General features: G+C 28.3%; 1 protein-coding gene across 2 annotated transcripts in view; it reads right to left on the bottom strand.

Moving 5' to 3' along the window:
* Positions 1 to 26328, bottom strand: part of LOC112601739 — a 49198-nt gene that overhangs the window by 1599 nt on the left and 21271 nt on the right. For both annotated transcript variants that reach the window (XM_025349500.1, XM_025349501.1), the window contains exons 2-11: positions 16327 to 16481; positions 15765 to 15910; positions 6030 to 6844; positions 5073 to 5587; positions 3796 to 3909; positions 3592 to 3703; positions 3383 to 3504; positions 2797 to 2950; positions 1636 to 1832; positions 338 to 393 (exon numbers count right to left, since the gene is read on the bottom strand). In XM_025349500.1, coding sequence (XP_025205285.1) covers positions 338 to 393; positions 1636 to 1832; positions 2797 to 2950; positions 3383 to 3504; positions 3592 to 3703; positions 3796 to 3909; positions 5073 to 5587; positions 6030 to 6844; positions 15765 to 15910; positions 16327 to 16473 — 2378 coding nt within the window. In that variant the 5' untranslated portion in view covers positions 16474 to 16481. The remainder of the gene's footprint in view (positions 1 to 337; positions 394 to 1635; positions 1833 to 2796; positions 2951 to 3382; positions 3505 to 3591; positions 3704 to 3795; positions 3910 to 5072; positions 5588 to 6029; positions 6845 to 15764; positions 15911 to 16326; positions 16482 to 26328) is intronic.

Below are 26328 nucleotides of genomic sequence, written 5' to 3'. Positions count from 1 at the left end.
TTATACGTTTAATTTATCGAGTAAGTATCAAGTATACTACACACGTTTTTCGTTTAATTCGTCGCTACGTTGGCTGTTTGATTTTTAGTGCGAGGTAAAAACCAAATAGAATTTATCGAAGAGATAGGTAGGTGTTGCATATCGACATGTCGTATAAATTATATGTAAAGTACTCGACCCGAAAATTGTCAACGAGAGAGGAAATTAGTTTTTCTACAGTTTTTCACACTTGCGTATCATAAACACATCGTATAAGTATTTAATTATGAAATATCTAGATATTAAATTAATCAATGGGTAGGTATAAAACTTAAAACAATATGAAAATAATACGAACCATGTAAAATCTTCAGGTTGATGGTATTGACTGATGCTATGAACAGGCTGCTGTTGCTGTAAATACACAAATGATAAAACAATTAATAATTAAGTATTTAAGTTAATATTTATATCCATTATCGAAAATACAATATTAAATTACACGACTACACAAGTAAGTGGAGTGAACGCTCCGAGTATACCTATATTTGAGTTTTTTCTTTGTTGAATACCTTCATAAAAATTTATTTTATTTTTCTGTGGTTGAAATTAAAGATTGACGATAAAAACTATTTACTCAAAAAAAAGAATCTAATTTTAGAATATTTGAAAATTACAAATCTTTAAACGCTTAATAAATTATTATAATCGTATAAGGTGAAAATTTGAAAAATTATTTCTGTGAAGGCTTCACCTTTGTCCTTTGCCAATGTACTTTATAACATGGTATAATGTTATAATATATGAATTTATATATAATAATAAATTATCCTGTAATATTTATATTTTTATACTTCTACTATGTATATTTGTGTACATATATCAACAAATTACATTTCTTAAGTTATAATAATGAAAACGCTATTAATTTTCTAATATAAATTATACGAGTATATATTCATTTGATTTTTGGTAAAGTACATACCTATGCATGAATGTTATTGTGAGAGAAAAATGGAATGCTTTTATTTTAAAACATTTTGTAATGTTACTTTTTTGTTGACCATATTATTGTATAACCTAAGCGGATAAGCCTAACCCAACTTAGGTGGGTTGGTCTTAGTATCAGAAAATTCAACAAAAAAAAAAAAAAACTTTTTTCAGCGACACTGAAGATGTGTATTAACTCTCAAAAAATACAGTAAGGTCATTATTAGATAAATCTATATTCTATAACTCATTATACCATTATTAATTGTTATGGTATATTATATGTATATTGTATGGCCCAGTTATAAATATTCTTTATATTAGGACAGTAATAATTTCTTTATTTCTTTATTTTTTTTTAAATTTTAGAAAACTGTAATAGATTAATATAAAACTATAAAAGCTTCTCATTTTTCATTTTCATTAAATATTTAAATAGTTTTGAGTAAGTTATATATTTCGGGAAGATATAAAACAGGTAAAGGAGTAAATTTTATACATGCATAAAGGCATGAACATAATATTATCTATATATGCTCTTTAGAGCGTTGATTAACAGTCGTTATAAAAATTAAAATTCTACAGAAAATTCGTAGCATTTCTGAATAATTAATTAAGACGGGCAAAAAAAGTTCAGAGGGAACTAAAATATCAAATGACGCTCACCTCCAAGTTTGGCATGGACTGAGTGTGGTCTAATGTCGGTGGCTGCGGACCGACATTTGCGACGGAGGCAGTTGATGAGATGTCTTGCATGGAGTGACGGGTGGGTGGCGGCAACCAGTGTGCTGATCCAACTCGAGCGCATTCTTGATTGTTTAGATCCTCTTCGAGTTCTTTTAATTTTTTCACTAATTTTTCACCTACCAAAACCAAAAAATACGATTCGTCATGTCGAATAAAATATTTCTCTTCTATAACTAAATGTTCCAGTGTTTATAATATTATGATGCATGTAGGTATCATAGATTATTAGTTACAAATTTTGTAAATTTAGGTAAAAATATTCTGTACTAAAATATTCAACCAATGCCTCATAATAAATTCCAAGTTTAAAAGCAACAGATAGCATTCAAATGTAATAAAAAAAAAAAAGAAGACCAGTTTGAATAATAATAATAAAAAATGTTTGCAGTTCTATGAAATGTAACAATTATACTGTCACCTTCATATAACTAAAATACTTTTTAACTAATCTACTACCCGAGAAGGGGGGGAGGCTGTACAATATATAAATTAACAAAAATAATAACACAGAAACACAAGCTTCATAGAGATATTGGATTTTGATAAATGTTTTTTTTTTTTTTTTATCTGAAAGAAGACTTTTAACATTGAACTCTCATATTTTTATTTTATTTTAAATAATAGTAAAAAATAGTTAGTAGAAAAAAGTTAAACATTTAAGACTATAAAATTAAACAATAAAGTTCAATGCAGGTAATATTTTATTTCTCTATATGATTAAAAAAAAATTAAAAATTAATTTTACAAAACAAGATATTATTCTAATTACCTCACACCGAGTGCCTTAAGAAAAACTATTCCATATACATATATTATTATTTATTATTAACACGTGACATTTGCCAATTATATTAGCAACTAATAACATTTTATAATAATTATTTATAAAAAATAAAAATTATGATAATATTACTTATTTTTTTCTAAACCAGTTATTTTTTATTTTTTATTTTATATTGTTCTATCAGTTGCTCTTTTAACCCCGTTGGATATTGTAGTAAGTACAGCCAGTACAGGATATTTATTCAGATATTGGATAAGTTGTAATGTATAGGTAAAGGTGTTTAAACCATAATTTACCTATATTATTTTGAGCTGCTTTGTTCTTCAACTGATTACACCGACTCTGTTCTTCTACCTGTAATATGTCTCTCATATATTGACTACTCTCGCTGTCGCCACCGTCATCTACATACACGTTCTGCGACGGAATGCTGTTGACGTTCTCGTAAATCTGCAACATCGTAATTTTCTATGCTCAGATAAAAGGTCATAATACATAATTTAATTAAAAATACGAGTGTCAAGATAACCGTGATTACGACATAATACGCACAATCACTATAAAGGGTATTTTTTTCAGGTTTACGTTTTTATTATACACTTTAAGAAAGAACTACACGTGTAGGCTTATGAATGAGAATCGAAAATAATTTAGCATTTTGCAAATGCGGGATTTTTGATAGTATTTAAGTACAGTAACTTTAAATTAAATATTTATTTGAATTTTTATTTTAAAAAAAAAATTGATTCTACAGTTTTATTTTTTATTTGTTTTAGTCTATAATTTTACACGGAAAACCTCGAAACATCTTGCATATTGTATATTGAATACTATCGTATATGATATTTTTATAAAGTATCGAATACCGAAATTTTCACTAACCCTAGTTGTATCATGTAGTTGCCGTTCGGGTTTGTTCTGATTGTACAAAAGTTTTTCCAGCCGACGTTCCTCTTCCAGGAACGACGTCAAATCAGGAGGTTTGGACTTCAAATTTTCTAAATCTATAACACATAATATACAGCACAAACATAAGATAGGGCACGGTGCTTGAGATTATTTATATCGAAATCGTTTTATCGGAGACTTACCGTGCTCGTAGCTGGCATTACCGTTCGTGTATTCTTCCAAGCCAAGAAAACTAGAACGTTTCATCCACATCTCTTTCTTTATACGTTTGGCTGACTCCATGCTGTCCACGGCCTATGCATCATCACACAACAACAACACACCGCATTCAGTACTATATATATATATATATTAATTATGGGTAATGGTTAATAATTAATACTTACAGGTTCAAGCGGAAGTTGTACCTGGCTATCGTCATCAGGATATGCGTCTACAGGTGGTGGAGGTGGTTTCTCTTTGGGTGGTTCCAGTGCATTGACGGGAGTCAATTCAAGTACCTAAAGAAGACATCGATACAAGTCAAGTGTGATTTCAAGAGCTTAAATTTTCCGGATATACAAATGATTCAGAATTCACACAATCACAAAAAATAAAATAATAAAATAATAAATTACCACAGTTTACTTCTGAGAGCACAATTCCAGCGAACCAATTATATATATATATATATAATTGCAAATTATTACTGATCTACTATGTATACTAAACCTTATAAATTTGCGGTTAAAATATTATAATCCAAACGATCGAGGGACGTCACGGGTTATGATAAAATCTTGTAAGCCATCCGTTAAACCGCGTGATGTGGTGTATAATATTATACTGTAGTATAATATTATAAAAGAAACTCAGATGGCGGTTTTGGTTAAGTATATATAGATATGTTTCTATGTTATGCAGTTACAAAGCACGTGCGTCATTAAATATATTAAAATGTTAATCTAACAGTTTCCAAGTTCCTATGATTCGCGGTTTCCTTATTATAGAAACATGGTCCACACTTCCCATAAATAAAATTATTTGCATCAAAAAGGTAAAAAAACTTTAAAAGTATTATAAAATATAAAGTCATCATGTATGACGTAATGTAGGTTAACAAAATAATATTAATATTTTTGTGTCAAGAGTCTTATACATTGAAATTTGAAACAACAAAGTACATAAATAGTACGAGTATTAAATGGTATTATAAATTTGTACCTCTTTTGAGATAAGGTCGCTAATTTTATACCTAACCTAATCTAACCTACAGTACAGGGATACCGTCAGAAGTTTGATTATTATTTTTAATTGTTTGTCGTTTTATGTTCCAGTATAAGTGACTAACTTTTCTAAGTAGAACCCATTTATCACGAATTCTATATATTAAAAATTAATTTAAAAATATTCTAAATATAAGTATTTATTATTTTTATAGGAATCTCTGAATATGCTATACTTAGGAATTTAAAATAAAAAATTTTAAATACTGACAAGCATATCCAGGGCAACCTTACATCATTTAACGTCCATAATTAGTACACGCGCAAAATAGTACATTTCAGTAAACATTGCATATAATGCAATATGTGCCGATAATGGTATACAATATAATGTAGTCACGTATAACCTTATACGGGCTTTATTATATTATTGTATGTATAGTATACTGTATATATACCATATTGTACGTGTCGCCGACATGTTGTTGGACGACGTTCGGTGGCTGTTGCAGCAGAACAGGACTGGGCTGCAAGTTGGATCGTTCTTCGTCGTCAGCTTGGCTCACGCAACTCGACATGTCCTCGGTGTGCACACCACTATCTTCGGCGCTTAGACACGAACCCGGGTAGTTGCCATCATCAGGATCTTCAGCTGTGTGACCGCACTCCTGGTCCAAGCTGTCGATCGAGTGCCGGCTAACTAGATCGGAAAGGGACGAAAGCTGCTGATGGTGGCGGATATGCTGCAGGTGATGGTGGTACTCATCCTCCACCATGCAAACCCGTTCTTTCTCCAGCGCTACTATAGGTTTTTCCTCTTCGGCCATCATCTCTTCCTCCGTCGCTGATGCCGTTCTTTCGTCTTCTACTTCTGAGTCAACGGCCAGACAGCGATGTTGCAGTATTTCTTCTTCACTACTGTAGGTAATTTGCTGTTCGTCTTGCGGCTCCACTACCTTAGCTGAATTTGTTCCTAAAAATGAAAATGCAGTTATATACTCCTATATTATTATCAAGGTTGAAATCTTAATATTTTAAATAATTGCGAAATTGTCTTATTAGTATAGGTATATATTTTATATCTCTATACTTTTTAGTGTAATATAAGATGTATGCTTATAAAAAAATTATTGCAATGGCACTAAAAATCAAACAAATCATAATTAATCATACAAATAGAATAAACCATTTCCAATTTTTGAATATCACAATGAACAGTTTTATAAAAAATATGTATAGGTATATTATTTAATTATATTTATTATAATTGTTTATCTTTTAACTCAAAAAATATTACTTATACATAAGTAATTTACAGTTAATCAAAACTTATTAAAATTCGTATTTTTCTCTATATTGGTTGAAAAAAGACAATAAATGCCTAAATACGTAAAGCGTACGTTTGAAAATTTTACCTGGTAACGGCGATTTGGGCGAATAAATGATGTCTTCGACCATTTGTTCCAGAAAAACGTTCGCAACAGGAGTGGCAACATTAGCCTGTGGCGATGGTGTCGGCGATGCTTTGAGAGATTTCTTTTTTGCGAGTGACGATTGTCTAGCCAGAATATTGTGTTGCACTTCGGCAGCTTTTGTTTCCGAACAAATCTTCTCAAATATCTCCCGACGCTTAACAATGTCCACCTTGGGCAGTTCACCGGTGGCAGCGGAGTTCAAGTCTTTCGTGGACTGCGATCGCGTCTTGAGCAACATGACTTTCTCCTCGATTTTGGGCGCTGACATCCGACGCCTAATCTCGGTTACTGCGGGCTTACGGCACGGTAACGGCTGTTCTTCACACTTAGCCACGGAAGTCCGCTTGGACTCAGCGAAATCAACATAGTCTTTGATGGCCCTGTCGTATCCGTTTTCGGCTACGGCTGGTTCGGTCGGAGCCACCATGACTGCGGCAATCGTTTGCACCGTCGCCATTTTGACGGGCACAGCCGCGGGTTCTTTGGCTCCACGGAAGACGTCATCCTCCTCGCGATCCTCTTCGACCAGATCTTTGGTTTGACAATCGAATTGGTGCGACACTCGCTCCTCGACACTACTATCCGTCGAACGATTCCGATGGTCTTCCGTCGTGTGATTTTGCAGCATCTCATCTCCATCATAGTCGTCAACGCAGTTCTTTTTACTAGTGCTCAGGCCAAGGTCGCTGAGATCGTTACTATCATCGTCATCCTGGTACAGCGCGGGTAAACTCCTCAATCGTCCGCTCTTACCCCTGCAGAGACAACATGCAAATATCAGTAATATACAAATAATGAAAAATCAATCGTCTACATATTTTTTAATCGAGATAAGTTAATGAACAAAAAACACATAAGTACGAAGACTAAACAGGGCGTTAACGTGTTTAAGTGGAGTCGTGTTCCCAAAAAAACATTTAGGTAATAACAGTGGCGGCATAAACTCGTTTTGGAAACTCGCATTGGCCCGACAGCGCATTTTATAATATGTTAACATTTGTCATTTACGCTCAATGCACTGACCGATTTATACATTTATAGTTTATTATATATATTGCTATATTTAATATTATTATGTACGTATATATGTGTGTATGTGTGTGTGTGTATTGTCGTGCGTTGTTGTTATTATTATTATTAGAACGTGAGTCGTTTTGGTTTGTGAACTGCAGTTCTCTCATAATCCTGGATATATCATAATACAACTTTCACCTAGCCACTTTAATTGGCATCCCATTGTATACTGCACTGCAGCGCATATGTCCTGATGTAGTAATACAACTTTACATAATTTTATTCCCATTATCGTTTTCGTTAGCCTGAATATCGTCGTCGCAGCCGCGATGCTTTTAATATTAAATAAGAAAAAATCGCTTCTTTAATCTCCCACCTCCACCATCTATTAATTGTCACGTCTATCCAAAAGTAATTTGCCACCGACCGATCTATACGCACGAGGCGCCTATGCAATATAACAGCTTCTTTATAAAACATATATATATATATATATAATTGATCACGCGGAAAGAAAGCGGGGTCATTCATGTACATGGGCATTAATATATTATTATATTAATAATATAAAGGTATACCTACCGTGCGTAAGACGACGAAATTCGCCAATCAATAGACACATTAGTAGCAATGACTAAGGTGGTAAAGATGTGAAAATATTCGATAATAATGAAATATATAGGTACCTATCTACAACCATGTACTGATCTCCTGCCAAGAGCAAATAGTCGCGAATAATGGTGATTTCAGATGTATTATATACAAAGGAAATGTATCTTATATATGAATGTGTGTATATAGAAAGCATCGACCGTGCTAATTGAACTTATTGACATTATCTGCAGATAGTTAACGCATAAAAACAGCTACTGGAGATTGACTATATGCAACAACTACCGCAGAATTGAGTCGTGAAGACATTTAATTAATCTCTCTTCTCAATGTATATATTGTTAAAATATCACAACTAAAGATATTAAATTTTATGTTTTCACAAATTTAATAGAAACTTTTCAAACTAAAACGCAAATCTTTCTTTAAGACACTTTAAAAAGTTTTAATTAAATATACGAGAGACAATATGTTTATATTTTAGTTTCCAATAAATCCAAAACTTTATTTAATATAAAAATATGTCTGAGCAATAACGATTTAATAACGGATTTAAAATCAATTATTTTTAAAACTTTTAACATAACTACAATATGTTAACTGATTGACTAATTGACAAGTTATTTCTCATTGCAATATGTATTACGTGAACACATTGTTTTTTAAACTGGTTTTTAAAAACATTTAGTAAATATATATGTATATATGCGGTGGCCGATGGAAGAAAATAATAAATATTAACCCGACAACTTAGACGCCATCATTGAAATTGTTTAGTTTTTAAAAATTTTCTTGGAATGATATTTTAACACATTGAAATCGTGTAAAACGTATAAAACGACAAAATACATATACCTATCTGTCCAATAAAAAATATACATAATATACTAATAAACAATAAACTATATAGACTATATCCAAATAAGTCACCGCCGTTACAGTATTTAGTCGCGTTTTAGTCGATTTTTCTATGAAATTGGATTAGTAATAAAATGTCCTATACTGGTGGAAAGTGTCAAGGCCAGAGGACCATGAGGATTAACTCGATTCGAATAATCACTCGGTGACGGATATGCGAGGCATTGAGTTGCGGTATTGTTCATTATGTACATATACATGCGTCGACATAATAACCAACATTTATAATAATAATAATAATATATACATTCGAATGAGATTGAAAATTAAAAACAAGGCTATATTATATATAGCCGTTCTCGTTCGATTTTTGTTGTTGCGCACTGCAATCGAATAGCCGATCTAATCAAAATCACTGCATAACGATTATTTCGACATAAGTTTACACAGCCGCAATGCATGTGTGTGCACGGGCCGACAGTTTTTGACGAGAAAATACTACGAAAACACAATGAGTGAGAACTAAAATATATATATAATGCTAATTAAGAGACGTAAGAACGCAGAAAAATCAGAAAGGAGAAGATGGCGTGTAGAACCACACGCAATTGACCATATATTATAATATAAATATATAATATTACACAAACACAGGACTCAAAGATCATAATCATTATAAGAGATTGGTACATGGTGAGGACTACGTAAACCGTAGCAACGATATCCGAGGTATCTGCATAATATATGTATTATGTATATTATAGCCGTCATTCAAACTCGACGGGTTTAATATAATATAAGTAACATTACATAATACTATATACACCTGTAACTGAAATGATTGTATTTTCAATTTTCTATCCGGTTACAACCGAAAACTTATGGTATGTAAGCCACTGATAAGAAGCTACAGCGTATCTGTACGTTGTAGGAACTAGGTACACATCCATGTCCATATTTAAAATAACAAACACGTGAATATCAAGTTTTCAGAGTTAAATTATTGTTTGTTTTTTGCTACATTAATGGTTGATATGGACAGTAATGTTGACGGATTTTGCAATAATTGTCGATATCGGGTACTTAAAAATCAAAATTACATATTTTTCTTTGTTAAAGTCGTTAACATAAATATATCGTAAAATGATTTTTCAGTACTCTATGATAATCTATACTGTTATTTGATCAGCAGAGTGGTATGTGAATAAAATATCATACCGGATAAATGTATATATAATTTGTGGAGAATTTTATAATAACGTTATGAACGGGAAAAAAATCTATAGACACCTATGCATACGTAATATATATCCCCGAAAGTTAAAGTATTGTGTATATATAGCGATTTTTCCACGCCTCTATCGCCGCGATTTCAATTTAGATATCATATTATGCACGCGTGCAATAAGTATGCGTATATTTTCATATTGGTACATATATCTAAAATATAGCTAAAATTGTATGAACACATAACCATAAGTGGTGCCAAAAAAATGATTAGGTTAGTCCGTGTATTCACAGTTCAGTTAGACGATAATATAAAACGGAGAAAGACAATATACACAGTTGATTGCTATAAACGGCCCAGATAATATTATACCTATTATGTGCTGAAAAAATACCGTCAGAATTATTACACAATCACGCATCGGTCGGGACTACGGACATCTTTCTTTACCTATTGAAAGGCTCCAAATAGATCATGCTATAGATAGGTAGATAGGTAGGTACAATGTATATAATTTTAGTGTAAAAAATTATTTAGATAGAGAAAACTTCTAAGAATGTATGTATACTATGACAAAACTATCCCCTTTTAAAATGTACATTATATAATCTGCGAAATAAACTATGAATAAAAATTTGATTTTAAGTTAAATACCTTGTGTGCAAGACTAGACGCAAATAATATTATTTGTGTGCTTTCATACTACATTGTTCCTTCAATAATCCAAGGTCGGACCCACTGACCGATTTTACAGTAAACTTTCAAGATCGATAATATTTATATATGCGTATATACCTACATATTAATTTTATAGGTATTTCCGATAGGTTAAACGCGTTCGTTGAACTCTGAACAATAAAAATAATTATTTTTTTAAGAAAATTACTGTCCACATGAGAGTAAAGATACAAATAGATCAAATTTTTGCACGAATGCAATATAATAACTGCATTGCCAATCAACCAGATATATGCTAGTTTAATTAATTTATCAATCACGTCCACTATTATATACGACTCTGCAGGTATATACAATATAGCTACCGCCAATCGAATCTAAGTTTTAACGACCTAAAAATAAAAATAATTATTCTCTTCGACCTACATAGTTTTTAAAATAATTAAATTAAAACAAATTTCTACAAACAACCCAAATAAAAAAATCACGGAAATTTAACTTAATTAATTTAAAACTATATGAATTATAAATTGCATATTATGCAATTATGCTAATAATAATTCAATATACGATTAAGTTAGTATAATTAATAACTCTAATAGTAAACACTCATATAATCATTACTATGAGTAGGTATTTATATTTTTTATGAAATGCAATAATAATGACTGATATAATATAATTTATATGCGATAATGCGTCAGTAAATAAATAAATATAAAAAATTCTCAAGAATGGTATAATATTTAAAAATCAAAAAAAATAATTTTCTAATTTGAGTTTTGGTAAAGTATACATTGTAGATACCTAATTGTTTGATTTTATTATTGTTGTACTTATAGTTTTACTGTTGTTACAATGATTTAAAATGCATAGTTGTACAACACAACCATAGTAAATAGAGATTCTCACGAGTCTACTCGACCGGTTTTTTGCGTTAATTTCCAAAAAAAACATGTTTATACATTTTTCTATACCTAGAACGGAGTTTTTTTCTAGTCGCCATTAGCTGTACATTGTCCCAGTTAACAAAAATCACACATTCGATTGTACCCGTTCAATTATATACAGCATATACCAATCAAATGTAATATTTTTGCATTTCATAATATAATCATAGTGTAATATTTTTGAATTTCATAATATAATTATAATGTAAAATAAACTAAAGATTTTATATTACATTATACAGGCAATTAAAAGCATCTTAATCAAAAACTATAACTCAACGTCAACGACTGCGATGGATAACAGAATAGTATTAAAAAATAATTAAACTTAGCGATACAACAAAATATTATAATTAATGATTGAATTAATTATATTAATACTAATAATACCAAAAACAGATACAGTATAGTTATAGTCTACAACAGCAGTATTTAAAATGATTAAATTAATAATGTACTCTAGTACGAGAAAATCTTGAAAATAATTTTACAAACCAATCTGAAAAAAATCAACTGAGTTGATAGAAATAAGTAAAAAAAAAAAAAAAAACGACCTTGAATAAAATACTTATATGTGCACATAATTTACTAACAATCAATGGCGTTACGATAAAGGTGTTAGGTGATTTAAATTATAACCTGGAACAACGACAAAAGTTTTATTTATTTTTAATCGATCGCTGTGCCTATATTCTAAGATTATGTATCAAAGCACAATACAACAACACATCATGTTTGAACGAAAAATTGTTCATTAAATTAACCTACGATCAATAAAATTGTATGATTATAATTTAATATGAACATAGTAGCAACAATCGACCTTTGGGAAATATATACGTGTGACATCAACATTGCCACTATACACTAGTGCACGACGAGTATAAACCTAATAGTAATAGATACATTTTTTTATAACATAACAATAATAATTATTATCAAACATCGCCCAACAAAAAATTAGAAAAATACTACCGGCAAATAAAAACCAATATTAAAAAAAATAAAATAGTATTTTAGATTTTGATCAAGTTTCAAAGCAATGAATTTATTGGTTTTACAATGATGTATTTATGTAGGTTTTAATTTTGTTTAGCGTCACTTTTAGGGATAGTATATCTTCAATCCTTAATTTTGTGTGTGATTTCTAGTATAAAATGATACCTAAAGTAGGTTAGGTACTTTATTGGAGTCAAAAGAAAAAGTTTCCAGTCCTTTTTATAATAATCTGGAAAAATAATTTCAGAAAACGGAAATATTTATTATTAAAATTCTAATTTTAATTTAACGCATCAATTACAGTAACCTATTTAATGAAGATGCTCACTGAAAATCTATACATGAAAGCAACTTTCCCAATTTTGTTATTTTGTAAAACTATAGATACAGCACAAACAGCACAACACCGTTATTCCGTCCATATTATTGCATCATAATATAGTAATAATCATGCGAAATGATTAACTCGCGCCTAAACCCGAACGAGGTAAAATACCAAAATTAATAATGTAGGTACGAGTATATCTGTGTTATATAGATACACGTTTTCCTTGGGCTTTAGATTTTCGAATAACAAAGAAAACAAATTATTTGAAAATTATTCAAAAGCTCAGTAACTTATATAATATATACCAGGGGCGGCCCAACAGTCGATCGCAAACGATTTTAAAGTCGATCGTGCTAGAATTTATTTTTAGGCTGCGTTCACGAAAATTAATTATGATGGTATAGTAACTTAATAATAATAAAAACTTTTTTATCGAAGTCAATCCTCAAAGGTGAAATATATTTTTAGTAGATCGTGGCCGAAAAAAGTTTGACCGTCCTTGATATATACTGTATTAAACGGGGTATTACACACATAATATAACAATATGGCATGTTGCACATGGTAATTTTACTATCCTCACGGTTACATACATATATTATATTCCCGTGAATTTCGAAGGTATATAACAAATACTGTTTTTATTTTAATACTTGTGTTAGTAACGCAAAATAATCTAAATGAGAAATGGGTTTCCTCGTTTGCATTTGACATATTATTTCCTATCGGACCTACCTACATCATGTGGACATTTGATTCCTATAACCGACAATTAGGTAGGTACTAGTTAGGTACCAATTACACGGTGGTTATATTACATATATATGATATATTTCTTTTTTCAGACATGTGTATTGTATATTAATTGTAAGTACATAATATGCGTTTCATATCTTAGGAGATATAATATGACGTTATTTTTTACACTTTTTAAAATGAATAAAAAGAGAATGTAAATGGATCATTTTTCGACCTGAACAACAACTTCTACTGTCTACTACATATATGTTTCATTAAGTTTTACATTTTTTAAATATATATATATATATGTGTATTTATTTATGTGTATACACATCTTCTGTAGAACGTATAACATAAATTACTTCAGCATACAGCCTGCATTAGCGAGGGGTCTAAGAAAATCTTAAATAATCGGTAAAAATATTTTTATGCTTTTATTTCAACATGTTATAAATGCGTTTATTTTTATTTTTGTCGGTTATTATTATTTTTGTTAAATGATTTTAACATAATATTTACTATTTACTAATCTGCAGCTTACGTGTCACCCATAATAATCGTTAGTTATAATTATTTATATCTGTATAATAACAATGTATTCAATGAGTCATTGTATTATTCTATTCTGAAAGAAATCCTATAAATTTAAAATTGATTTATGTATTTTTTAAATTTTAACTTCCTATACTATTTTAATTATAATAAACAAATCATACCTGCAGTACATTATCAATGTCTAAGAACTTTAAAAAATAAACAATCATATACTATAGCGGTTCTTAGCCTGGAGTATAATCTGAAGGGGCACGGGAAAAAAATTAATCAATGATGGAAAATGTTTAATTTGTTTATTAAAAAAAGTTTCGTTTCAAAATTATTCAATATATGTCATGAAAAATGAAAATTTGTGTTACAAATTAAAACTTAACCATCAACTTATCTAATAGATATGGAGTATAAAATGTAACATAGAATGTTTATTATTTTTTATTCAAATATTTTAAAAGTAATTATGTAAAAAAGTTTAAAAATTATAATGAAGGGTACAATCTAACAAAAAATTAAACTTAGGGGTAAGAAACGAAAAAAAGTTGTGAACCGTTGATATAACATATTTAGCAAGATATTTCTAAACAATAATAATCACAACCAGAAACACGATATTATATTTGAACTATTAGTCATCAAATAATAGTTTAATAGTATATGTTATTTAATTAAATTACATAATACGTAAAATGTTTGTATTTTCAATTATCAAAATTTGAAAAATAATAATTTTTAAACCATGCAATCGACCCAATTTACAACTTGTCTTCTGTTATTTGACTACATACATAGATGTAGGATTAATTTAATATGAAAACGAATAATTAAGCATATTAATTTTACATCTTAGAAAAATTGTACATTGTTTAAAACAAAAATTTAATAAATATATTTTTAACACATTCTTGTGTTCTTCTATGTTTTGCTTGAATGGAGTTTCAAATAATATTTTTTTTAAAAATATCATTGAATAAATATAACATGATTCATTTATACATAAACATAACCTTTACACACATTATACCGAATAGCCATTTGAGTTAATTAAAAGCCAATTTACTTTTACATTTCATTGTATAAAATAATATTAATATATAACCATGAAATAAGTCATCAAAGATAAATAAACCTATAAGACAATTTTAAAATACTTTCACTACGGCTAGGATATATAATATTAAACAAAACAAAATTATGAAATAAAACGCATTATTGCATACAATTATATGATTTAAAGTATTTAAACACATAAAACTTATTTTTGAAGGATAGATTTTATACATTTTGTATGCATACAATTATTTTAGGTCTTTTTATTACATTAATTATAGATTTTTTTATGATTTAATCATATCCTTATTTTAGATTCTAAAGATATTAAATGCAATCCATTTATAAATATGGTGACTTCGATTATAGATAGAAAATATTACGAAACAAAAATACCAATTTCGGATAACTACAGTAGCATATAAATAATAATATGGTTGCTTATAATATATGTGTATTAGTATGTGTATACACAATCATTATGCAAATTTCAATAGATTGAATTTAAAAATATTTAACAAAATTCTTTTGTTTTGAACAAATTAGTTTTTTTAAATGTTAATATAAAAAGTAAAATCCTTTATAAAATCGAATGGGAAGTATGAATAGCTACATTGAAAAGAGTCGTATACCAGTGAAATTATGTGACCAGTTATGGTTACCCTTACCTTTCTTGTATCATCTCGTTAAACGTTTTGCTCCTTTTCCGGAACCCATCGTCCAACCTATCCGTTTCAAATTTCTTCACCTCTACCAGTCGCTCAATAATGTGCTCCTGTTGTTTTCTCCTGTTACTTTTCCAATTATCCAAGTCCTGCAAATAAATATAATAATAGTGTAATCGTGATATATATTATAAATTAGTCTATAAATATACATAAATAAATTATATCATTATTTTAGAATGATAAAACACGAAAAATTTACCTATTTTTTTAAAAATAATATTTATTTCAGACTTTTTTTATACTAGCCAGATATTCTTGATTTTTGTTAGATACTTATGTATAATTTAAGAATGAGATTATATAATTTAAAAGACGGTTGAGTTTAATAAAACTAACATGTACTTATAAATTATTAATTAACTAAAATTTTTCAAATCATTAATACTTAAGTATATAGTATATTGTTTTTATTTTTATCATTTTTTAAGCTAAAATAGTATATTACATTTTAAGTAGTTTATACATAACATAATAATTAATTTATATTATAACAGCAGTTTACCGATTGCCAGTCAGCATCAAATTCTTTTGGTTTTGGCTTGACGACCACTGCAGCCGTTTTGTTCAGCTGATCTTGCGCCGAACGATAGAGATCAGACGGTGCCAGCTTGACAAACTGCAGTGGAGCCGGTTTCATGGACGACATCATCGGATCACCTATAAACACATAACACACCATAAATTAACAATTTATTATATTGTTGAAATTGCAATAATTTATAATCTTTAAATGAAACACGTGCAACATGATACTTATATAATATCGTATAATAAATTATAACCACGGAAATAATTTCGCAAATTGAAAATCTAAAACAAAAAATTTGGATGAAATCAAATATCAACACTGAAAAGCAAACGAAAAATTATAGGTCGTACCTATGTAGGTACAACGCGATTTATACACGCATAGTACTCCAGATATGATTAAAACTTATAATATTAATAACAAGCAACTATGTAGATGTTTCACAAGATATCATTTTCGAAGTGTGCGGATAGCATAACAAATAAGAACCATTTAAAATATTTACTGCATCATATTAAACAATTGAACGTCGATCCCGAACAAGATCTACACACAGAAATGTTGTATGGGGCGATGTTATATACATTCACCCTACATGCTTGAGAACATTTCTCTCCTTGTATTTTAATAAAACATTTATTAATTTTATGATGTTTATAATTTCATTTTTAATACAATTAAAGACACATTTTTTAATGACTAAATTTCTAAACTATTTAATAAAAATTCTATGATGATACATATTTCTTTTAAATTCTGATATATATACGTATATATAAATTTTAAAATATGTAATTTTTTTTTAATTTTTTGTATCTGAAAGTACTTTTTCTACCAAAAAAAATTCTCTAATCATCAATTTTAAGAAATATTTTTGAAAGTAAATTAGATTTATTTTTACTATTTTGGTTAGTTAAATAAAGATTATTCTCAATGTTTTTTAAAACAATTGAGAAAACAAAATACGAATATTATATATGTAGTTAAAATTGTATTATTATTATCTTATCAAATCTTATGTTAACTAAAAGTTAAACTGTCTTCACTTTGAATCGTTTTTCATCGTATTCAATGATCAATCATTAAATTCAAATTCAACACATTTCTTATTATTTACTATTCAATAACGAAGTACACGTTCTACACCTAGTGTACAGCAGAGCGACAATTGATACTCGCATAATATTCTTTATTTGAAAATTTTTTTCTAACCTTACAGTTATAAACTACTAAGTATTATTCTTAGACCTTAATGGCTTAATAGGTACAGAAAAATTTAATGACTTAGAAACAACTCGTTAAAAAAATTCAATTTAGGAATAACTTACATCAAAATGTTCAAAAAAAATCGGTTTAGTACTAAATAAATTTTATTTAAAAAGACAGTTCTCGAATGACTCGAACAAAAAAGAAGCATGTGTCACTAAAAGATACACTTTGAATGATGACATAAGAACTCCAAATATTTTAAAATATTGTCCTAAAGAATAATACTTATAAATTTCAAAAACCATATTTTGAATAGGTGAAATTATCGAATAAAAAAATAGGAATTAAAAGACTTAGACTTAGTCAGGGGCGGATTTAAGGCACTGCGAACTATGCAGCCGCATAGGGCAGCAAATTTATGGAGGGCGACTTTTTTTTATACGCAATAAAATTGTATTTAATATTTATTTTATTCTTGTACCTTCCTATAGAAAAATACTTAATTTTTTTCTTAAATTTTTCAATTTCAAATAAATAATTAACATTAAAACTACTTATATAACCAAATAATTATTTAATAAATTTATTATTTTTTTCTTGTTTAATAAGAATAAAGAGAAAATACTATATTTGAATCAAAACGTTTTATATTGAACTTTAGTTAAATGAAAAAAATAATTGCATAATACATAAAAAATATTATCATGTAAAGAAATTTTGTTGTACAAAGGTGATTTTTTTTTAAATAAGGGTTATATTTTTTTTATTTATTTTTTTTTTTTTTTTGACATAGAGGTGGAAAATTGTTAAATCCACCCTTGGACTTAGTATTATGTTCATAAAACCTGTACTATAGAGCCGCCGAATACATCACCATATTAGTGATACCTACACTAGGTATATTATGTAGCTAGTATAGCTGTGCGCTTAAACTGACTGCAGTAAAAACTTATTACATCAAGTCCAAAGCCTTTCTCTATTCCACGTAAGCATACATAATACACAACACACATTGTCCATATTTACGCACTTTTGAATTATTTTTTTCCTGGTCATTCCATGTGAAGATAATATATAATATATTGTATAGGAGCTAGATATACCCTGCACACGACGCGTACGTGTCATTCACTCCGGGACACTCGACACGTTGGCCCTATATGTAGGTATATAAACGGTATATATACCGTGACGTAAAAGACCACTCGATAAATTTCGTTGCTACCTCGAGGGCCATTGAATCGACAACCTTGTATATGTCGTACAGTCAACTAGTGCTACGGGTATATAATATATAATATTTAGTTGTATACAGTATAAATGCATGTCGCTTACATGCACATTAAATTATATTTTTATTATTATTATAATTACACACAGTTATTATAATTATTATCTATACGACTTTTTTTTTTCACACCGTCGAGACGTAGGTACCCACAAACACAGAGGTGATATATACATATACTGCAGGTGATATATGAATTAAACTATTTATTTTTTTTCAAACCACTTGTATTATATTATTATGATGTAGGTACCTACGTCATATTATGTAGTTCTTTATATTGAAAAAAAATAAATAAATAACCACAGTTAAACACATTAACACATTCGGTGGGTGTAAAATCGTGAACGTTCCTAAGGTATATAAGGTTTTATTTGTCGCACGCATGCATATAATATTTATACATACGATTACGAACATAATATAAGACCTCGCATAGTGTCTTGATTAATTGGACTCAGCTGTTCGTGTAGATACAATAAAATGTAATATAATATAAATATTATATATACGTATAAGTGCCTTGTCAACTGCAATGCATTGATCACGTTATTTTTTTTTCAATATACGTACTGAAATTACACATATGAGCGTATTACAGTGATGATACCACAACTTAACACTACTACGTTCAAACTAAAGGATATTAGATAGGTAATATAATGTAACTATCGTTCGTAGTGATCTGAGTAATTGTAGTACCTAAGTAAAGTAAAACCTTAAATATCTTATCATGTTTATTTTAAATCGTTATTATAGTGGACATTTACACTAGGTACCTAATTGTTATACATAATATACATCATGTATAGAATCCAGCAACATTTTTTTTACAATTTGGAAATGGATTTAAATTGTACACATTTCTTAATCAAAATGTTACTATTAAAATAATGATGTATATTTTACCAAGTCACCAAAAAATTCATCTAAACCAATTTTTATGTTGAAGGAGTGTTTCATAGATTTGAAATTTGTTAAAATATTGACAAACAACAATAGGTTATAAAAACAATTAACGAAGATTTAATTAATTTTCGTAATCAGATAATTTTTAGGAAATCATGACAAAAACTAATAATTAAATAAAACTGTATAGGTATTAAAATATATAAAAAGTAAATAAAGTCTAAGACACTATGCTGATTTCCAAGGTGAATGAGCGAGACAAAAACTAAAGTTCCCACTACCCAGTCACTGTATACTGTCCGTAAATTTTCTTTTATTAGCATCCTACATTCCTATTAAATGAAATATCGTGTACCTAGTATATTGTATGCTTGATTGAAAACAGATGATTTAAAATTTAAATTTAACCAACGCGTGGCAAAACAGATTAATTAAATTATTTTAGAAAATAATAATTTTTTTTTTTTATGTGCACTTAATCATAATTTTAAACAATTTAAAAACAAAATAAAAATGTACAGAATTTCTTATTTTTTTAATTCTTAACATTATATCTTAAATTTTATTTTACATTTTAATATAATATACAGTACACGCATAAGCACATAGCTGCTATAAAAACAAGTTTCAACAATTATACATATATATCATTACACTTTTAGATATTGTAATTCAATATTATAGTAATCGTTCAATTGAATTTTAGACCATTTCAAATTTTAGAAAAGAATTATTTTAAAAACAAACTGTTAATCAATACATTAATTATATTTAAATAGGTATTGTTTTATAGATATAAATTCATTTTCTATAATACCATTCTGCATGCTCATAAATAGTTTATAAAAATGAACCACTCAAGATACGGTCATTAACGAGAAACTAAATTATTATAAGTATGATATCAAAGATAATATTTGGTGTGTTATATAGTATTATTAATTATTTAATAAAATTAACATAAAAAATGCCTAAGTTTAATTAACATAAAAATAACTGGTTTTAAAATAATAAAAACGTTATCAAAAAAAAAATAAATAAATAAAAATTCTACGACATATTAAATATTGTAACCTTCTTTATTATGTATTAATCTAGTTTTTAAACTATAAAACTGGTTCTGTTTTGCGCGAAACTATTTTGCAATATTATTTCACAACTACCAAAAATGGTACTGAAATAAAACTACTTGTAACTTAGGTACTTTAAATTAATATTTTATTTAAATAAATTATATATTTATACACCAATAAGCTTAAAAATCAGGTGTGTGGTGTTCTTTTAAAAAATTAAAATAACCTATTTCAGTAATAATAATTCATCTAAAAAAGTTTATTAAATCCAAGAAAATATAAAATTTTAAATAAATTCAAATAATTTTTTTTTTCATTAATTCATTACGCGACCACTATTAAAATTTAAATATTTACCTTTTAATAACTTCTTAATGAGATGTGTTACATAATTAATACATATATACGACAACGACATTATCACGGTTGAGTGTTTTCTTTTCTTCGAGTTTTAGCTATTTTACACGTCGTAAGTGCATTATTTAAGATTATCTAATTATAATAAAAACTCAAAAGTGCATGCAAGCTTGATATTAATAAGAAGTTTTTCATGCATAAAAATCTATTTATTATATACTCATAAATCTACTTATTTTATGACTTTGTATTAGCATACTTATAGATAGATCATTTTTATATTCACAAGTTAAATGCACCTAATCCAAACAATGTTTCATAATATATAAACCTAATAGTATATAATATCACGTCAATAATTTACGTTGGCTGTAATAAAAAATAAATAAAAATGTTAACTTATTACTTACAGTCATAGATATAATATAACACATAAAACTAGCGGGTTACCGGTCGCAGCTTTACCCACGAAATTTTAATAGGTTTATAATAAAAAATAATAATTTATGACAACAATTTAATAACAAAACTTCTCTATAAACTAACACTCGCTATACTTCCATTTGGTGCCAAAATTACTAAATTAGTGAGTGTAGTTGATTCAGGACTCTGAAGCATGCCACAAAAAATTTAAAATATGAAAAAAAGCCTAAAAATGTGAGCTAGAGGCTCACTGCTTATAAGCATTTACTCACCAATGTATATAGGCCATAAGGCATAGGTATACAATTCATACGTAAAATTTTGTTTTTTGCCAATTTCAACATCTTAAAATCAAAATTTTAAAATATCTTTTCTTAGTACACGGTGAAATTATAATATTAATCTACTCTCAAAATTTAAAATCGATAGCTCTAATAGGTTAAGTTCTACGTTGGTACAGACAAATAAAAATATTAATAATATACAAATCTCCGTTAAAATTCATTTATAAAAGATTATTATACAAACTCAATAATTTAAAAGTTAACGAATAATATCCATTATAATAATTTGTATCTAAAACGTAAATACCTATGAGCATGATAATAATTTAACTTTGGTTATAATATTTTAATGTAAATGCTTTATGAAACACATCATAAGTTTGAAATACGATACAAGTATTATTAAGTTATAAAAGATAATTTTTAGAAAACATCAAAATATTGTTCTTTTCTTTTATTATTGTTCTTTCTTTTTTGTTCATATTTTAATAGATACTCTAAATACGACTTGTAATCATTTTAAAAAAATAATGTGAGAAATTGTTTTGTTTTTTTTTTTATGATACGATAATAATGGCATATAATGATTATACTATTACATTAACTTTCGCTTTTTAAAACCATAATGAACCAACAGCAATGACAAAACTGTATTTTAGTTTATTCAATATTCGATTTAATTCAAATTCTTTCTTACGACTCGAGCCATTACAAACTTATACGTCCTGTGCTGTTGAACAAACATTAATGCAGCCCTCGCACGATTAATATTATTGTCAGTATGGATACTAATAGTATAGTTCTTAATCAGTAAAAAATAGTGTCAATATTCAGTATTGACCAGTGTTTGATTGTGTTGCTCTTCATTTGATACATATTTTTGTTTTATTTAATAAAATAATTGATGTTCAATATGGATGAACAGTAAAAAGCATGTTAAACAATTATGTATATTAGTCATATCTATTCCAAATAAACAAATTAAATTAATAGTTATATGCAAGGAACACAATACATTACAAAGATCGTTTCACAAATATAAAAATAATACCCATAATAGTAGAGATAACTATACCAATATATTCCAGTTAAAAATAATTATTTATATACAAATTAGGTGTTGTATTTTGAACAAGTGTATAATGTGTATAATGTGGTCGAAGTTTATTTGAAACATACAAAATATGTTGAAAAGTATACAATAATTCATATAATGAAGACTGCAGCTTACCAGGTCGTTTTGTTATTTCTAACAACAACCGACCTCGTTTCCGAATTTTTAAGGAAATGCACAAAAAAAGAAAATATTCACATTTTTCTTGAAGCCAGCGTGCCCGTGAAATTATACTAAACGACCCGTTTAAAACCAATCCAACTATAGGCTACATGCAACAGATTTCATAACATAGCCTCATTTCCAACAACCAACCGTTTACCAGTTGATTATTATTATTAATTTTTTTTTTTTTTTTTATCGAATTTGAGGTCTTACAACAACTGCTGCGTCGTGACACACACGTTGTTAAGTCATAACGATGATGGCAAACACTGTAGACTAATATAACACAAAGAACCGAGGAAGGAACAAGAAAAGCAAAATCCAATTTAAAAACGTAAAACCAGAGTGTGAATGTTCAATGTTACTACTGAACGCATTAGTCGTTATATTCATCATTGTCAAATCCGGAAGTCGATTTCCACCGGGAAAAATGTTATGTAAAAAGAAATAAATAAATAAAAAACAAAATAATAGGTTTTATACGTGAAACGGCAAACGCAATAAATAATAAAAATAACAATAATATAATATAATAATACATCATAAACTCGTGGAACACATTATACGAATGACATGCGATGTGAGCGCGTTTGTGTGTACTGTATATATTTATAAGTTATTAAATGTGTGCGTGTGTAAGAGTTCAATGCGATCGGACGTGTATTACTTATATATATATATATATATATATATATATATATATTTGTTGCCATGCAGTTGACCTTGTCGACGACAAAATGAGAAACCCTGTTAGTGCTACCGTTCCGTTCCGGTGCGATGGGTTTTCGGGTGTTCGCCAATAGGTAGGACGTAGGTATAGGACGTGAAGCCCCGTATGTCTATGTATACGTATGCGTATAATAATAATAATAATAATAATAGTAATGATGCTACGAGAAAGGAATGGAAAAAGAAAAAAACACGAAACTATCGAAAAAAACGGAATCGGTGTGTGTACCGTCGTCATCGTTTTTCGAGGCATCCTTGTCAAAACAACAATAAAATAATATGCGTACATAAGTATAAAATTTGAATTTCCCAATTGTGTATTATTACTGTACATTATACATAAACATTTGGCAAACGAACGATTTAGCGTACACGGACATTATCCCGTTACAGTGGTTACACGAATAAGAGTAATAGCACGTCGCGGTCGGTCTTCTCCAAAGCGATGGCCCAACATAAAGTGGTTTTCTGATGGAAAATTTAACAAAGTCAATCAGTTTCCCTTAAAAATCACGTCGTGCCCAAGCCAACACACAATAGCTGTGGCGTTAGATGTGTCGTTCGAGGTCCGTCGGAAAACGATCCACTGTACTTTTGTTAATAATAAATAATAACAGGCCAAAGTTTGTTTTTCACTGACTATCGTCGCAATTATGAGTCCTGTATGATCGTAAAGGATTTTATTGACAACGCGTTTCAAGCTCATCGGTTAATAAGTAGTATAAGCACAAAGACCTTGGTTGCGACTATGTTTTTCATTTTCAATTATTGATTGAAACGAAAAAAACTGAAGTAACGTAAGCATGTTAACTATAACACACTAACAAATAATAACATACAATTTATCTGGACGCAAACGGGTACAATATTACACGACGCATTAGAAGGCTTTTTGTAATACATTTCCAGTCCGAATAGTTTTCTTAGACACTTTGCATAATTTAAGGTGACATTGAGCTATACGCTTATAACTTAGTAAATAGTTTAGTTTAATACAATAGGGTTAATATCTATAGCAAAAACTTTACCAGTATAAAAAATAGTGAAATAACTATATATTACAATGTATTTGTATATAATTGTAATATTAATTACGATAAGCTTTTTGTTCTTATTGGACTGAATAAAATATAAACGTTCATTCATTGAGAAGCATTTTATTAATATGTTAGTTAAAATTTAATTCAAATAAACACGCAATATATTTAATGTATTATTAAATTTACAATGGCTTATCATAGAAAAAGACGTAGTCATAGATAATGAATAAATCCGTTTAACAAGATTAAACACAACAAACACACTTTAATCCGCCTAATATAATAACATTTCACCTGTTTTAAAAGACGTCAGACATGATAAAAATATTTATATCTTAATTCACGTTTCCGCATTATAATAATAATAATTACATAGCTTAAAACACAACTAATAATATTATGATAATTAATTTACTATGTGATAAATAAAATAACTAAGTACCACGTCGACACGTGATAGAAATAATCACTATTTTTAGTTACAGTTGTTTTTAAATATTGAATCAAGTATAATTATTGATAAGAATAGTGTTTTGATACTTTAAATACTTTATCGACTAACCAATGGCGTATTTAGGATTTTTTTGAGGAGAGAGATATGACTGAAATAATTTTTCTCCCTTAACTCGAAATACATGACGATAATACTATCAATTTATTATAGCTACACACCTAATATATATTATATCTGTACACAGTAGGTACATAAATCTTATAATAATAACATATAACACATTAAATAACGAATCATTAATAAAACTAAAATAAGCTAAAAAAAAAATCAAGGAGGAGATATATCTCCCCATCTCCCCCCGTAAATATACCACTGTGACTAACAATACGAACCAAAGCATTAGTTAATAAATCTTAGTCCATAAATCTATTTTCTCGTTTTCGTTAAAATCCACCTACATTAAACATTAGTAATTATTCAACTAATATAATAACCGATTGACACCTGATTATTAATTAAAAAATTACAGATTCATACTTGATATTAATATTTACATACATGCTATACATTAAGTTCATTAGCTAGTGTGCTCATCATGTTAATATTCACGTGTGTTGAATATGTATTTGTTATCAGTTTTAATTTACCAAATTAAAAATTTTATTTTATATTTTTCCATTAACTATATATTGCAACATTTGCAACAACAACACACAGAAATATAAAAATTCAATAAATAATTATCGTACCCTAGTACTAGTATAGATATATATATAAAAATGTTTGATTTAAGTTGTCAACTATTCGCAGAAAACTAAATAACTTAGAATGTTCTAAACACTACAAAACAAATAATGCATGTACCGTGTAGGTAATATTGTAGTCGTTACCTATACATTAAAATAAATTAGTATTACATCATAATTACAT

Source organism: Melanaphis sacchari, unplaced genomic scaffold, assembly GCF_002803265.2.
Source record: "Melanaphis sacchari strain LSU unplaced genomic scaffold, SCAv2.0 Contig7_pilon_pilon, whole genome shotgun sequence".
NCBI classification, from domain to species: Eukaryota; Metazoa; Arthropoda; class Insecta; order Hemiptera; family Aphididae; genus Melanaphis; species Melanaphis sacchari.
This window is presented reverse-complemented; position numbering and strand designations above follow the sequence as displayed.